The sequence below is a fragment of the Phascolarctos cinereus genome, unplaced genomic scaffold (assembly GCF_003287225.1).
Source record: "Phascolarctos cinereus isolate Bilbo 61053 unplaced genomic scaffold, phaCin_HiC Scaffold_2;HRSCAF=192, whole genome shotgun sequence".
In the NCBI taxonomy this organism is placed as follows: Eukaryota; Metazoa; Chordata; class Mammalia; order Diprotodontia; family Phascolarctidae; genus Phascolarctos; species Phascolarctos cinereus.
In genome coordinates, this window is record NW_027555625.1 from 390,346,486 (window position 1) to 390,363,861 (window position 17,376).

A 17,376-nucleotide genomic window follows, 5' to 3' on the forward strand; every position below is an offset into this window, starting at 1 on the left:
TTTTGCTGACATTTTTTTCCTCTCCCTTCCTGAAGGTGAGAGGCCCCCAGGTGTTATGTATTGCACATGTTTTCCAAATGCCTCAATCAGTTGGGCTGACTTTTTTTTTTCCTCTTGATGAGGTATAAAAGAGGCTTGAGACAGATGGAGCAAGCAGGACCCGAGATAGGAGATAAGATGCAGGAGTGACCAGCCAGAAAAGTGATCAAAGAAGAGGATGCATTGAAGCCCCCACCAAGGACTTACCTGTGTGCTTTCACAAAGCACCCTCAATTCCAAAACAACTCTTCACCTCTCCTTTCCTGTTCTCTTTGCTTATTGCCTCTGGACTACCTGATATCCTAGGAATTTTAGACCCATGATTGCTACTCCCATTGTCTTGTCCCCTTCCCCCACTCTATAAAATTTGTATTTAAACCATACCTTTAACCTGGCTAATCGCCTTTGTCTCCTACGGGAAGCAGAGGCCTCTCTGCTCCCTTAGGGGAGCAGGGCCTGTGGCCTATGCTCTGCCTCCCACATGTAGTAGAGCACATTGGAGCTCTGCCTCACAGAGAGCAGACCCAGTTGGGTGCATCACGCCAATGAATGCCTTGCTTTAACTTGGAGACTGTCTGAGTGAATTCTTTTGGGACACTAGGACCCACACATCTATTCCTCATCATTTAAGGTAGCACCCCAACAATCTTGGGGTCCACCCTGTATTCATCACCAATGGCTACAGAGAAGGTCTAAGTGAATTCTTTCATACCTGAAATCTTCCAAATCTAAACCTCAGCTCTCACTCACACATCCCTATGCAAGCACATTCAGTTCCTTGGGGATCAGTTAAGTGAGCGGCAAGGAGTAAAGAAGGGAGATGGATGAGAAAGGGTGGTAAGAGAGAGAAGAGGTGAGGTGGGGGAAGGAAAGGAAAGGGGAAAGGGTGAGGGGCAGGTGGACCTCATGTTACCTGTGGTCCCCTCTCCTGACTCCAGGGAATAGGGAGATCACCCCTCCTCCTCCTCTATCTCCTCCAAAGGCAGGGAGGACTTGAAAGATGCAATGTTAAAGGAAACAATAACTAGGGAACAAAAAAAATGGAAAGAATGAATAGCTTAAAACACATACTGATAAGCCTTACCTGAGAACTGAAATCCTTGAAGCTCAAAATGGGCCAAATAGAAAGCAACGACTCCATGAGACCAGAAAAGTTAAAGCAAAATCAAAAGATTGGGGAAAACAAAACACAAAGGATCTACTTTTTTTTTTAATGTAAATCATGTCAAGGAGAGATAATTTTAGAATCATAAGTCAAAATGGTCAAATCATGGTCAAATTTGATCAAAACTGTGTCCAAAATCACGACCAAAAAAAAATCTGTAAATCATACATAAGAAATCAGAAATGAAAATTGCCTGGATCTATTAGAATTAGAGTGCAAAGTGAAAATAAGGAAACAGTAAACCAGTTACTTCTTAGAAGCAAACTCCAGATGAAAACTCCCAAGAACATCACAGTCAAAATGCATACCTTCCAGGCCAAAGAAAAAAATAGTACAAGTAGACAAATAGAAAGAGTTCAGATACAGTCAGGTTCACATAAGAATAGTCAGCTGCTACAGTAAAGGAGAAGAGAGCTTAGAATATGTTACTCCAATAGGCAAAAGATAAATGCATCTATTCCGGCAAAAACTGAGTATAATGATGCAAAGAGTAAAATGAGATTGTGAAGAAATTAATTCCAAACATTCCTAATGAAATGGTAAGAAGTAAACAAAATCTTTGAACACAGGAATCAAAAGAAACAGAAAAAGGGAAATGTATTTCATCACTTGAAAAGGTCAATATGATGAATTGTTAATGGCTAGAGAAATCTGTTTCATACTAATGAAGTAAAATATTAGAATGGACAAGCAAAAAACTTAAGTAGAGGGGTAGCTAGATGGCACAGTAGATAGAGCACTAGCCCTGGATTCAGGAAGACCTGAGTTCAAATCTGACCTCAGACACTTGATATTTACTAGCTGTGTGACCCTGGCCAAGTCACTTTACCCCATTGTCTTGCCAAAAAGAGAGAGAGAGAGAGAGAGAGAGAGAGAGAGAGAGAGAGAAGAAACTTAAGTAGAATAGTTAAACATTCACATTTCACAAGTCCAAAAACAAAAGTTTGTCTTGTTTTAGGATTGTCTAACATATAGTTAGTATACTTGAATCCTAAATGCAGAAACTCTATATTGCTATTAGGAAGCTAGAAATCGAATAAGAAAAAATGTACATAAGATAGACAGTGCACTGTCAAAAGAACCTCTAGACTATACCAATTAAATTTATATTACTCTAAATAGAAAATGCTCTAGAATAAATTCTAACTAAAAGAGTGAAATACTAGAACAAGATAGTTAAGTAGACTAGAGTTAGACATTTAATATAAATAGTAAAACATACCAACCAAGAAATCTAATGATATCTACCAGTATCCAGGCTATTGGCATTAATAGAAAAACAGGAGAAAGTCTACCAAGAGAACTGGTTCATTGTCAGATCTATCTTTATTCAATAAAGTAAAGATACTTTAAGTTTTAAGTTCTAAAATATCACTACTTTAGGTAGAAATAGATCCATGTAGCTATTTAAAAGAATAGAAAACAAAATGTAGCAATCTAGAGGTTCTTTTCACAATGTTTTCCTCTAGCATGATTTATAAGCTACCTAACTTCCTAATAGCAGTATTGTGACTCAAATAGTCTAGCTAGAACCTTCTGCTAAGGCTAAGAACAATACAATGAATAATAATAATAAGAATAAGAATAAGAATAATAAGAATAATAATAATAACACCTAGAATTGATTTAGCACTTTAAGTACTGCAAAGTACTTTAATAATATTGTCTCACTTTATCCTCTCACCCACCATTGCAGACAGATATTATTATTGTTCCTATTTTACCTATGGGAAAACTAAGGTAGAGAAAGGTTAAGTGACTTGCCTAGGGTCACAGAGCTAATGAGTATCTGAGGCTAGATTTGAACTCAGATTCTCCTGACTCCAGGTTCACCGTTCTATCCACTACACCACCTAGTTGCCAGTGATTATTTAATTCTGCTCTACTTGATTGGAGATCTAATATTTGTTAGCAAAGAATAGATTCGTCCAGCTATGTAAAACCATACCGAACAATCTGGAATAATCCAGTTGGCCCATTTACAATGTATACTTCATAGTTTGTTTATGATTTCTAGTTAGCTACATAACTTGTAGAAATATTGGGTTCCTGCTGCTCAATATTCAGTAGTCTGACTGCTTGCTTCAATATTGCTCAAGAGGAATTCTGCTGAAGAAATTAGTAAAATGTCAGGTATAATTGTAATATCCTTAAGTATCTTATCCAAAGGTTCTAGTTGATCACAGCACTGGACAGAAATAGCTATTTAGAGTAATAGAAACATATTGGTGGAATTTAGAGGAAATTGTAATCTAACATCATTTCTTAACCATGTTTCTACATTTAGGATTCAAACATTCTAGCTGTATGTCTCAATATATTGATAACTTTCCAACAAAGATATTGCATTTTTGCAATATAGGATTCAAGTAATCTAACCATTCATCTTAATCCAGCATCCCAAGATACCTTCTGCTGGGACTAAGGTACCTTAGGTGCATACATGACTGCATTCTGCTTAAGGAAAATTTACAAACAAGGCTTTGCGGATTTTAAGATGTCACTCCAATGTTAAGTTGAACACTCTAACAGTAGATTAATTAGCTATGTAGAATTATACCAAACCAGATCAAATTGATCCACTTGCCACAGATACATCATAGGTGATACAGATCATTTCTAGTTAGCTATCAATCACAGTAGCCATAATTACTTATTGGTAATAAAAAAAAAAACCTACCAGTAGTAACATTGGCAGCATCTATTGAGTATCCAGTAAAACCAACTTGCATCTAGCAACTTACATCAATATGTCAAGAGAACTCTCGCCAGAGAAATGTACGCTGTCAGGGTCTAATCGTATTTTCCTGAAGTCACTTGTCTGTAGGCTCTACCATGGAGTGTACCAAAAGTCTTATTGTAGCTTTAAACTATTAAATATTATCATTATGTAACATTATTATTATAGTCAATAAAACTGCAGAGATTTTTTTTAGAATACTCTGTATACTATAGCCCAGAAATGAGAGACTGAAGAATACAGTTAGACTTTGACACTGTATGTTACTTTATAGAGAGTTTCTCTTGATGTATCAGTAACAAATAGCTACAATACTAGACACTCAGTAGGATGCCACTGATATTACTACTAGTAAGTTTTTATTTCTAGTAAGTAATCAATAGTAGAGTATCACTAGTAAGTAAACCAGTAGTTTTAAGTTACAAAAGCTTAAAAGTATACTATTATTTTTGAGACACCCTTGCTTTACATAGAAATAGATTCATCTAGCTATTTAGGTAAAAAATCAAATCGGTACAAACTGCATGTCCTATTGATGTTGCATTATCTCTAATACATAATTTCTTGTTAGTTATTTAGCTTCCTAATAATGAAATTAATTTTTTTTAATATCTGGGACTGGAATCTTCTAGCTACTTTCTCAATCTAACCTCAAGGAGATACTTCTTTAAATACCATTTTATCTTGGCATCCTGTTGAAAGGTGTTAATATTTCCTTCTTTTAACTAAAAATATTCATTCAGAGGTTCCCAAACTTATTTGACCTATCACTCCCTTTTAAAAAAAATTACTCATCACATCCTGGAAATCTGCCTTCTTTGATCCTTTAATAATTTTTTTTTAAATTTGTAGCATTTCAAAAAACTATAAAATATTTTCAAATGATGCATCTTAAATTTAATTTATTGTAAATATGTGTGCATGTGGGAGGGGAAGGTCCTGCATTGAAATTTCACGTAACCATGTACTATCATATTGTAAACAAGTCATTACACTCACATATTCCTGTCAATACATGCTGGACTTCCCAACAACGTGCAATACACTTGCCTGCCAACACTTGCTTGTTAAGATCTGTCAGTGGACATGACCACTGATCAGTTATAACTTGCATTTTGTGTGTTTATTTGGAAAATAATGTAATCACTTTGACTTTAACTCTGTTACACAACAGATGAAACGTAGACAAACGATTTTTCAAAATTTTCTTATCTTCTCTTTCTTTATGCTTCCACTGCCCCTTATTTTTATTCAATGCCCCCTCAGTTGCACCTGAGGCTACTACCACTCCCCTAGATTGGTCCAGTGCCACGCCCCTCAGGGGGAACCTAGCTGTTTTGATTAATAGAAAAAAAATGATACATTCTAGATATTCATTTAACAATGTAGTCTAACTTACCTATAGGGTTTGTTATTAACCTTCTAGCTTTCTAATAACAATGCTAGGTTTCTATACCTGAGATTCAGATATTCGCAGTCTATCAAACAAATTGGATTGTCAGTCGACTTACAGTATAGAGCTTCTCTTCACAATTTCCGCTTAGATTATAGCTTAGTTATAATTATATTGTAATCCTTTTACTATCTTGCATCACAGTTACTTACACCCACACAACATTACGAGAACGTCTAGTGAGGTAATATTACAATGTTATGGTTTAACTGTGTCCACTGTTCACAAATTAAGCAAACAAGCCACTTTTTCAAAGGAAAACTTTATTTTTGTTTTATGACCATAATGGGACTCAAATACCCCATTCACAGAGTACATTACAGCACATAATTTTTAAAAACTGTTCAGCACGATATGTACCCTTCAGAGAAAGACAAGAGCAGCTCATTTCAAAGAGACACTTAAATTTAAAGACAAAGACACTGATAACTCCAACTAATATCCTGTCTCAAACCTTCTTTGCAAATATTTCATTCAAAAAAAGACTATCAAATCATGAAACATGTTTTTGACTCAAAGAAAAGTTGTTCTGCGGACAGCTAGGTGCTGCAGTGGACTGGCCCTGGAGTCAGGAGGACCTGAGTTCAAATCCAGCCTCAGGTACTTGACACTCACTAGTTGTGTGACCCTAGGCAAGTCATTTAACCCCATTGCCAAAAGAAAAGAAAAGTTGTTCAACAGATTTTTTTTCCTCTCTTGGTCCATGGAACAAAAGTAATTTCTAAAAAGGAATTGTTAAAGAGGTACAAATAAGCTACAGCAGCAAGTTAGCTTTATGAGACCACTGTCGTCATCATCATCATCATCATCATCCCTAACCTTATTGGGCATGTAATCTGGACCTACTACTGTGATAGGCTCCACATAAACTTATGGTCCCAAACAACAATGGTAAGGACGATAATACCTTGCATTTGCAAAGTGCTTACTTTTTCAAGGGTCTTCACAACTGTTATCCCAATGATCAATCACAATGACACTGAGGCGGTCAGGGTAGTTTTACCCATTTGAGAACTGAGAAAACTGAAGTAAAGGCTAGCTTCATTATGATTATGTATCTAATTAGTGGCGTAGCTGGGATCTGATTCCCTCATCCTGTGATCCTTCTATTAGTACCATTTTGGGATCAGTCACATCTTGGCCATCCTTAGAATCTTAAAGCTGGCTCCTTTTAGTAACAGAGCTGTCATCACTACTGAAATCTCTTCCGAAAGTTGCTATAAATTTCCAGTTTAAAATTAGGACAACCAAGCATTGCAAAATACTACTTAGAATGGAGAGTCATTGTACATGAAATTATCAACAGAGGTACCTAGCAGGTGATCTCAGCTTTCAAATGTTCTAAATACTAGAAAGAAAGAAAAAATAGTTCTTATTTGAAACCATTGGTCACAACAACCATAATAATATCTTTGTTGTTCCCTGGATCCATTTTTCCTACTGTACAAATTTGCCCCAGTGAACCAAAAAGTCTAACTGAACTTTTGAGGAAGGCATAGCAGGCTGTCCATAATGTCAGTTACCCTTCAAGAGAAATATAAAAATTAAAAAATCTCTGGTCTTTTCCCATTAATCATTACATTTTAAGATCAAATTTGCTAGGGAAAGATAGAAAGAGATTGTCAGTCTAAAGTAGTAATACCCTCAAACAGCAACAGCCTCTATTTCTTTCTAAAAGACCTATCCTATTGGACATCTCATTCACTGCAGTTTTTCAAGGTAGTTTTTCCTTCCATGGCTCAGATTTCTGCGTCTTATGTCAGTCTGTGGCAGCAGGAGGCCAAGACAGTTGCAGTTTCTGTACCCTGGATTCATGTTCTCAGTTCCAAGCTGTATCTACCACCTATTAATAGAACTCCTTTGCACACACTGTAGCATAAGCTATGAAAGGCACTCTAGTTTCCTGTAACTATGGAAATGAGCTCTCTGAGCTCCCAGGAAATAAGTTGGCATCAAGCCACATTTGCAAAAGCCAAGAAGGGGAACTGGATCTACCTGTACTAAAGAAACTGAATTCATGGAGGAAATAAAACCAGTTGCTTACATAAGAACTTAAAGAGAAATTAACAATTGGAATTTACAAAAACAAAACTACCCTTTTATTTGTTTCATTGGTTGATTGAAAGTTGCAGTGATTGTGTGGCTCTCCAGAAACCCTAAGTTCTCTATGTCCACACATGACACAAAATGCCATAACTTAAGAGAATTAGTTCCAGATTCAACTCTCATCTTTCTGGCATAGTTTGTAGTCTGACAAAGATGACATTGTTTGGTACCAGGTTCGTTGTTTCATCTCCAGAGTCACCATTTATTGTTGCAACTGCTCCTGTCAGGTAGAGACAACACCTAGGAATAGTCCATCAGCTTAAAAGGAAATGAACATGGAAAAGGCCAGAACTGTTAGTTGAGGATGTTATGACCAAACGTTAGAGGGTGGTTGCTTCTCGTTGCATGTTGGCACGACATAGGCATTCTCCTCTTCAATAATGTAGGCATTTTCCTCCTCAACAATGTAGACATTATCTTCAATCGTGTAGACGTTGTCCTCTGCGCGGTTGCCATCTTCAGTGGCAGTTCTTACAACTTCATTTTTACTACTTGCCAAGAAAGTCAGACTACAGAAATAGAAAAGAAAATGATGAATAGGGATTTGATGTGACAAAGAAGTCATCTAAAATATCAGCCGCCTAAAACCCCAAGTTGAAAATTCCCTTTCAACTCAGAGCATTTAAAGGATACTAAAAGAGACTAATTGTTAGAAAGCAACCAGTCCACTTAGTTTTCCTGAACTAGCTTCCATTTTTTTTATTTCTTTTTGTTCTATATGGCTCCCTGGGTAAAGGAAAATAGAAGAATACATTTGGAAATTAAGATGATATTGCCAAGCAACTAGCCTCTCAATGAAAAAAATCCTTTTGTTATTGCACCTCATGAAACAACTACATAACGTTGCTATCCTGTGTGGCTCCTTCCACTTTGTGACAAAAGGGCAGAAAAAAAAGTGAAGGGTCCTAAAAATCAATTTTTAGGATATAAATTTTAATTTGATTTTTGATGCTCTAAATGTGAGACTGTTGGTCAATGATCATCACGTAAACATACTGTCAGAGGACTGAAAAATATCAGTCTTTATATTCTATCTAAAGGAAAAAGTAGAAGGGAGAAAGGTGCAGTTAAACATGACTGCTCACAAATACCTCCTTGTAGAAACAAACAAAGGAGTTGGCACAGTTGGTTATATATTTCCAAAAGCAAAAAGAAGCATTATTCCATGGGATATTTGGTCATTTCATTTTCTAGTCCTAACAAAAAGGAATAGACTCATAAATGGATGTGATAAAATAAGAAGTATTATTACATTTTTCAAAGATAAGCAGTTCAATAGAACATGTAGGAATACCTACTGTGGGCATCACCAGGTGCAGTACAAAAGGTCCTGGGGATACAAAGATTAAATGAAATAATACCTGCCCCCAAGAAGCTTATATTCTATTGGGAGAATGTTATACCAATAAAAATGTGGTGAGTTCATTTTGGGAAGGAAGAGGAAGTGCAAGATGAGTCCAAAAATATGTCCTCAACTCTCCCTAAAATTAATAAAAACAACCTTTTAAACACAGAAGCTGAATAGAAACAGAAGCATTGACAGCCATGGAGACTGTGCCTCACCCCCTACCCAAAAAAGTTAAACTCAAAACAGAAGCAAAAACAAAATCTTGATTAACCAGAAGGTACTTAAATTTAGTCTTTTAAGTGGGATTATAATGGCCCTGAAACTTATTTGTATCCACAAGGATGCAGCTTTAAGACACTAAAACCCTCCATGTGTGAGTAAAATCACCCACATGTGCCAATCCAGCAGGGAAGCCACTCCAAGAGAGCACCAGGTACAAATCCACCTAAACAGATCCCTATTTCTCCATTCAGCCAAATATCTTGAGTTGCAGCCACACAGCCAAGCTCATGCCTGCTCATTTGGGCTCTATGGAGACCTGGCTCTAAGCCATTCCAATTTGATCAACTATAGAGACCAGAGAATCTAATTCAATTTCTCACCCCATCACCAAGTGGGCTAAGAGATTCAATTATACTCCCTCTAGCAAACAGTAACTGCTTGGTTAATCCTGTGACAGTTCTGACAATGTTCCAGAGAAATGAAGAAGCCAGTGAAAATTACTAAAATAGGGGTGGGTAGGAGAAAAGGCATGCAGGGATGAGTTAGGATATTTACTCAGTAGGTGGGGGGGTGAACAGAAGGGAGGAGGAACAAGAAACACGATTGATATTCAATTTTCACTTAAGATACAACTGTCAGAAATAATTAAGAAGGAAAATGGGCTGTTCCACTTGTTCCAGAGGCAACTTTATATTGAGAGATATGAGTATGCAGAATAATGCCTGAGGCTTACCTTAGAGTTTGTGCATTCTTTCTGTTATAGAAATATCCTAAGTAGGAGGAACAGGAGGGGAAAGTAGGTGTCAAAATCCAAAAAGTGGAAAATTGAACATGTCAGCAAAGCATACAAAATAAGAGTTCAAGATGAAACCCTCATGGTATATCTTCCTACAATTGCATCAGGAGTCATTTGCATTTTGGACCTGGCTCTGTCACTAATGCCTTGAGTTGTCTCTCTAAGCTCCAGTACACTCATCTAAAAATTTAAAACATGGCATTAGAATGAGGAGTTCTTAACCTGGGGTCTATGAGCTTGTTTTGTTTATGTCGGCTTGTGGATTTGGTTTTTGGTTTTATTTCTATAACTTCATTTCAATGTAATTGACTTCCTTTGTAATTCTTTTGTATTTGCATTTTATTTTCTGAAAAGAATATTCTACCAAGGGATCCACAGGCTGTAAATTACCAAAGGAGTCTATGACACCAAAAAGATTAAGAAGCCTTTTTTGTATGTTTTCTTTAGCAACATTGCTAATATGGAAATGCTTTTCATTATTTTGCATGTATGTTGTTATTGCTGTTGTTCAGTTGTTTCAGTCATGTCTGACTCTTCGTGACCCCATTTTGGGGTTTTCTTGGCAAAGATACTGGAGTGGTTTGCCATTTTCTTCTCCAGACTTCCCATGAATGATGCTATCACATTGCTTGCCTTCTCCATGCGTGGGGGAAGGGCTGGAGGAAGGGAGAGAATTTGGAACTCAAAATTTTAAAAAATGAATGTTAAAAATCTTTGAAAGTATAACTGGGAAATATTTAGTGAAAATTTTTAAAATTTTAAAGAAGTCTTGTAGTAGATGATTTTTTAAAATCTTTTTTAATATTAACATCCCCTGATTGTAAGCTGCTTGAAAACAAGAACATGCCTTATACTCAGGATTGTGCTGGAAACAGTTGGAATGGACTGGAACCCCATTGTCAAACTTTCAATGTCAGCATTCATGGAATCAGCAAATGTTCTAAACAAGAACTTTCTTATTATTTTGTTGACTGTCTAAATGTAAAGTGTTAATAATGCAGAATAAAGAAAAAAATGTTTCAATCTGCACCCAGGAATCTATCAGTTCTCAAGCTAGAGGTGGATAATATTTTTCATTACGAGTCCTTTGGAACTGTCATAGATCATCGTATTGATCAAAGTAGCCAAATCTTTCACCATTGCTTATCATCATTTTGCCTCAGTTCATAGGAGTCTCCCCGTGTTTTTCCCAAGCAATTCCCTGCATCATTTTTTATATTATAGTAGTATTTCAACACAGTCATATACCATAACTCGTTCAGCCATTCCCCAATTGATAAGCATCCTTCAGTTTCCAGTTCTTTGCCACCACAAAAAGAGCTGCTATAAATATTTTTGTACCTATGAGTCCTTTTCCTATTTCTTAAAAAATCTCTTTAGGGTATTGACCTAGTAGCAGTATGCCCTTTGAGCATAGTTCCATATTGTTCTCCAGAATGATTGGACTGGTTCATAACTCCACCAACAGTGCATTAATGTACCTATTTTCCCACATCCCCTCCAACATTTGTTATTTCCTTTTGTGTCATCTTAGCCAATCTCTTAGGTATGAAGTGGTACCTCAGAGATGTTTTCATTTTTATTTCTCTAATTATTAGTGATTAAGAGCATTTTTATATGATTATTAATAGCTTTGATTTCTTCTACTAAAAACTGCCTGTTCAAATTCTTTAACCAATTATTAATTGGAGAATGACTATTATTTTTATGAATTTGTTTCAGTTCCCTATATATTTGAGAAATGAGACCTTTATCAGATAAATTCACCATACTTTTTCTCCAGTTCTGTTTTTCTCCTAATTTTGGCTGCATTGGTTTTGTTTGTGCAAAAAACTTTTTTTTAATTTAATGTAATCAAAATTATCCATTTTATCTCTTATGAATCCCTCTTTCTCTTGTTTGGTAAGGAATTCTTCCCCTCTCTGTATATTTGTCAAGCTTTTTTTTTTTTGGTGCTCATCTAATTTGCATATATCACCTTTCACATCTAAATCATGTACCCACTTTGAGCTTACCTTTGTATATGCTGTGAGATGTTGGTCTAGGTCTAGTTTCTGCATAATTATTTTCCTGTTTTCTCAGCAGTTTGTGTCAAATAGTGACATGGGATCTTTAAGTTTATCAAATACTACATTACCATGCTCACTTCATTCTGTATGTTGTGTACCTAATCTAGTCCATTGATCAACCACTCTATTTCCTTTCTAGTATGAAATTGTTTCATTATTATCACTTTGTAGCATAGTTTCAAACCTGGTACTGTAGCTATACCCCTTTCAATAGATAGATAGATAGATATAGATATAGATAGATAGATGTAGATATAGATAGATAGATAGATATAGAGGGATAGATAGATATAGATATGTGGATATAGATAGATAGATAGATAGATAGACTGATTCCTTTGATATTCTTGAACTTTTGTTCCTCCAAATGAATTTTGTTAATTTTTTCTAGCTCTATAAAGTAATTCTTTGGCAGTTTGACTGGTATGGCACTGGATAAATAAATTAATTTAGGTAATATTGTCATCATTATTATGTTGGATCGGCCTACACACAAGCAATTAATATTTCTTCAATTATTTAGGTCTGGTTTTGTGTGAAAAGTATTTTATAATCGTGTTCATATATTTCCTATGTGTGTCTTTGCAGGTAAACTCGCAAGTATTTTCTACTGTCTGCAGTTGTTTTAAATGGAATTTCTCCTTCCATCCCCTACTTCTGGGTTTTCTTGTTAATATATAGAAATGCTGATGATTTGTGTGAGTTTATCTTATATAGTTAGATAAAGTTAATTGTTTCAATTTTATTTTATTTTATTTTATTTTAGTTGAGCAAAAGTGATAGTTTTGTTTCCTTATAGCCTATATTTATTTATTCCTTTAATTTATTATTGCTATAGCTAGTACAATATTGAATTATAATAGTGATAGTGGACACCTTTGCTTTATTCCTAATCTTATTGGTAAGTCTTCTAGTTTATCCCCTTTTCAGATGATTCTTGCTCTTAGTTTTAGATAATTATTATTTATTATTTTAACAAAAGCTCCATTTATTCCTACACTTTCTCAGTGTTTTGAATAGGAATGGGTATTATATTTTGTCAAGTTTCTAATGTATCTTTTTACATGGTTTTGTGATTTTTGATATTTTTGTTATTTTCCTCATACTGACCTAGTAATCCATTCCTGGTATTAATCCAACCTGAGTCATTGTGCATAACCTCTGTGCACTTTTCCCCATTGCTAATGCCGCTGTGGCCACAACTCACAGCTGGTGTTGCTTCTGTAGCATCATGCCCCAACCCCAGTATTCACAGGCTTCTTTTTCTGTCTTCCTAAGCTGTGACTTTTTCTTTGCTTTCCCTGCTCAGAATTCTCTTTTTTGTGGTCATTTTGTAGAAGAAATTTTGGGAGAAGTTTAGCAGCTGTGACCTTTCACTCTACCATCTTGACTCTACCCCCATACAAGAAGTTAATTATAAAATTGGAAACAAAATTAATAGCATAATAAGGTACAGTATTATCATTGTTCTTCAAATAATTGGGTTGATCCCTCCAATTTTCAGTTAATGGCTACGACCAGTCTCTAAATTTGATGCCACAACAGTAATTCTATCAGAAGTTTTACACCAAACTTACAAAGAGTCATCTAAAAGTAGAAGACACCATGTGGCTTGATATAGTCCGTGATATAAATTCAAAGTCTTTTATTCTTCCAATCAGCTATCCTTCTAGGAATTAAAGGTTTTTCAGAGCACATCATTGTGAAGAATTTGGAAATGACTTACGTTTCAAAACAAAGACAAGTAAAATCAGAATGAGAAGCACCCCAATGAAGATACCAACTCCAATGTATATTTCCTTATTAGTGGTCACCAACTGGTCATATAGGATGACCTATGAGATACAAAGATTAAAAAAAATTAAGGTATTGGTGAAACATCTAGAAAATATTGCTTAGGATAATTATTAATTGTGTATTGGAATTGTTTGATCTCATATTCCCAAATCTGTAAAATAAGTGGGGATAGGGAAAACAAGATTTTTCTCTAATATTATTCCAAATCCAAAATTCTAGTTCATAAATGTGAAATTTATAAACCTCATGTCTGCTAAGTTATTTCTAAGAAGACATTCATCAAATTCCAACAGTTGTCAAATACATATTATGGGCAAGGCTGGACACTATTGGATTAGGGGTAACTAGCAATATTAACTCATTTGCCAAGGGAGGGACTCAACACCAAGAGTTAAAGTTATGTAAACAAGTGAAATTGGCATACAAGGAGACTGGATGGGAATTAGAAACAAAATCAATGGCCTTATTAAAAGCATGCTTAAAGTATTGCTCTTTTTAAGAATTGGACTGACTCACCCAATAACCAAAGCTGATTATCACTGCAAAAAGTCACACCAAATTTCCCAAGGTTAGTCCACTTTCTCTCTTGTGATGCCATAGGAATGTGGGATATAGTAGACATTTTTTTTAAAATTTTACATATTCATTGATCATGAAGATAAATAAGACAAAGGTCCCTTTCCTTAAAGAGCTTACAATCTAGGATGGCTGTTGTTTAGTCATTCAGTTGTGTCCAATTCTTTGTGACCCCATGAACCATAGCACACCAGACCCTTCTCTCCTCTACTATCTCTTGAAGGCTGTCCAAGTTCATGTTCATTGTTTCCATGACACTATCTATCCATCTATTCCTCTACTATACACTTTTCCTTTTGCCTTCAATCCTTCCCAATATCAGAGTCTTTTCAAATGAGCCCTGTCTTCTCATTATATGGCCAAAATATCTAAGGTTAAGCTTCAGTATTTGACCTTCTAGTGAATACCCTGAAGTAATTTCTTTAAGTATTGACTGATTTGATCTCCTCACTGTCCAAAGGAATTTTCAAAAGTCTTCTCCAGTATAATTCAAAAGTGTAAATTCTGTGGTACTCAGCTTTCCTTACGGCCATACATTGCTACTGCAAAAATCATGGTTTTGACTCTATGGACATTTTCAGCAAGGTGATGTCTCTGCTTTTTAGTATGCTTTCCAGATTTGCTAGAGCTTTCCTTCCAAGGAGCAAGTGTCTTTCAGTTTCATAGCTGCTGTCACCATCTGCAGTGATCTTTGAGCCCAAGAATGTAAAACCTGACACTGCTTTGACTTCTTCTCCTTCTATTTGCCAGGAAGTGATGGGACCAGTTTCCAAGACCTTATATACACAAATAAATAATACTGAGTCGGTGGGGAAAAGGAGAGGATAACAAGCATTTATACTATGCCTACTATGTGCCAGGCTAAGTGCTTTACAGTATATTAGAGAGGCGCAAGCAAAGTGTTGGGAGAGTTCAAAAGAGAGAGAGATCACTTCTGCCTGGGAGTCAGATACAATGGGAATTAGGAAAGACTACATGGAAGAAATAGCATTTTGACTGGACCTAAAAGGATGGCAAGGATTTCAACTAATGGAGATATAGCAGGAGCTGAGTAAAAGGGAGATACACTAGAAATAAGGAATGACATGACAAGAACAGAGGCACATGTGCAGAAAAGTGCTGAAAATGCTCAAAAGAGGTCTACGAGGCCAGTCTTTCTGGAATACAAGTCAGAAAAAGAAAATAGTAGGAGATAAGACTGGAAAGCAGAATCAGATTGTGAAGGATCTTGGGTACAAAGCTAAGCTTTGATAGTGGGGGAGAAATATGCCCACATAGTGTTAAAAGTGTGTGTGTGTATTTATGTTGCTATTTGTGGTAGTATTATTATTGCACTGTGAAGGACATTTCCTATTTTCTCTGGAGTGTGCATGGCACTTTTCTTGAAAATATTTCACAATAGCCTTATAAATCATTAATTTCTCAATGCTCACAGTTACCATTTAAGAGTGTGTGTTAATTGTGTTTTTCCTAAAATAATTGGTGCATTTCCAAAAGATGAGGGTTTAACACTTGGGGGTTGGGGTTACCACACAAGGTGGCAAATCTATTTGCATGAATGACTACAAAGTACTTGGTTTCAAGGATTCTGCTAATCTGGAGTTTTATCTGGAAATAGCAAAGAAAGATTGCATCCATTAGGACTTTTCACAGAAACACAGAGCTGGATGGGACCTCAAAGAGTCTAAATCATCACTTCCCAATCAAGGTGCTCTCATTTTTCTACCTATGTTCCTGCAACATCCTGCAGTTCTTTACTCCTTTTTCCCAATTTCTGATGAAAGAAATGGAATGTAGAAGTTGTGATGAGCATTGCTAAGAAAAGAAAGGAATGGGGGCAGCTAGGTGGTGTAGTAGATAGAGCACCAGCCCTTGAGTCAGAAAGACCTGAGTTTAAAACTGGCCCCAGACATTTGACTTTTTACTAGCTGTATGACCTTGGGCAATTCACTTAACCCCATTGCCCAGCACCCCCCCCAAAAAAAAAAGAGAGAGAAAGAAAAGAAAAGAGAAGAGGTCTCAGCAGAGAAGAAAAGGACAAGTGTTACAGAATGAGACAGATATTTTCAGACATAGCCAACATGGGAATTTCTTTTATATGATCATACTTGTTTGTTACAAGGGAGGATTCTTTTGGGAGGGGGAGGAGGAACTGTTAGAGAATGATGTTAATACTAAAAAGAATCATTAAAAAAATAAACAGAAAAGAGAATAAACTTCAGAACAAAACACAAACAAGCAGAACAGTGTTAAAAACTACCATGTTGAATTTGAAATATGTATTTAAAAAGCTATACATAGTACATAGACCTCCTGTCCTTTTGTAGAGGGGAATGTTGTATTTGCTGATGTTTATCACATTTATAATAATTTAAAATATGTTTTTTAAAAGAAAAAGTTCACGACCAGGGTGTGTAATTGTGTGTGCATACACACTTAAACAGGCATTTGTAGTCATCTATCAGGCCTTGTGAATGACACAGAGTGGTACAGTAGAGAGTCTGGAATTGGAGGCACTGAGTTCAAATTCTGCCTGTCACCTGTGTGACTTTGGGCAAGTCATATAATGTCTCTGGGCCTTAGTTTCTTCATCTATAAAAGGAGTTCGGATTAGATGTCTTCTAAGGTCCTTTCTAGCTCTATATCTATGATTTCATGAACCAAAAAATTACGAATCTTTTTGCCTCTTTAAATAAAGTATACAAGATAATAATTTAACCTATTCTTGATGATTCAAGGCCATCATTGCACATTATTGATTAGTAATTATGTAGATGATTTATTCTTATAATAGACTGAAATTTTTGAGGAGAGGGCCTATGTCTTTTCTAAACTCTACCTAGCTAGTCCCTAGAACAGAGCTCTGCACATAGTAGGGATTTAATATATGTTTGTTGAATTTAATTGTTGTAGGTTAATTTCTGGATACATCTCCACTAATCCCATCAGAATAGGAGGAAAGAGGCATAGTCTATTTAGAACTCATGACCTTGATGGTAAACACTTAAAATTCAGTCCTATTCATGAAGCTTACCACTTGTTACCCTCAAAACACTTTTATTATA

The 17,376-nt window shown here is 35.8% G+C and overlaps 1 protein-coding gene across 2 annotated transcripts in view; it reads right to left on the bottom strand.

The window, feature by feature from the left end:
• Window positions 1-5,643: 5,643 nt before the first annotated feature.
• The window catches only part of LOC110199722 (hepatitis A virus cellular receptor 1 homolog), a 31,474-nt gene continuing 19,741 nt past the window's right edge, over window positions 5,644-17,376 (bottom strand). For both annotated transcript variants that reach the window (XM_020974618.2, XM_020974617.2), the window contains 3 exons: window positions 13,665-13,773; window positions 9,807-9,843; window positions 5,644-8,012 (listed from right to left, as the gene is read on the bottom strand). In XM_020974618.2, the coding sequence (XP_020830277.1) occupies window positions 7,811-8,012; window positions 9,807-9,843; window positions 13,665-13,773 (348 nt within the window). In that variant the 3' untranslated portion in view covers window positions 5,644-7,810. The remainder of the gene's footprint in view (window positions 8,013-9,806; window positions 9,844-13,664; window positions 13,774-17,376) is intronic.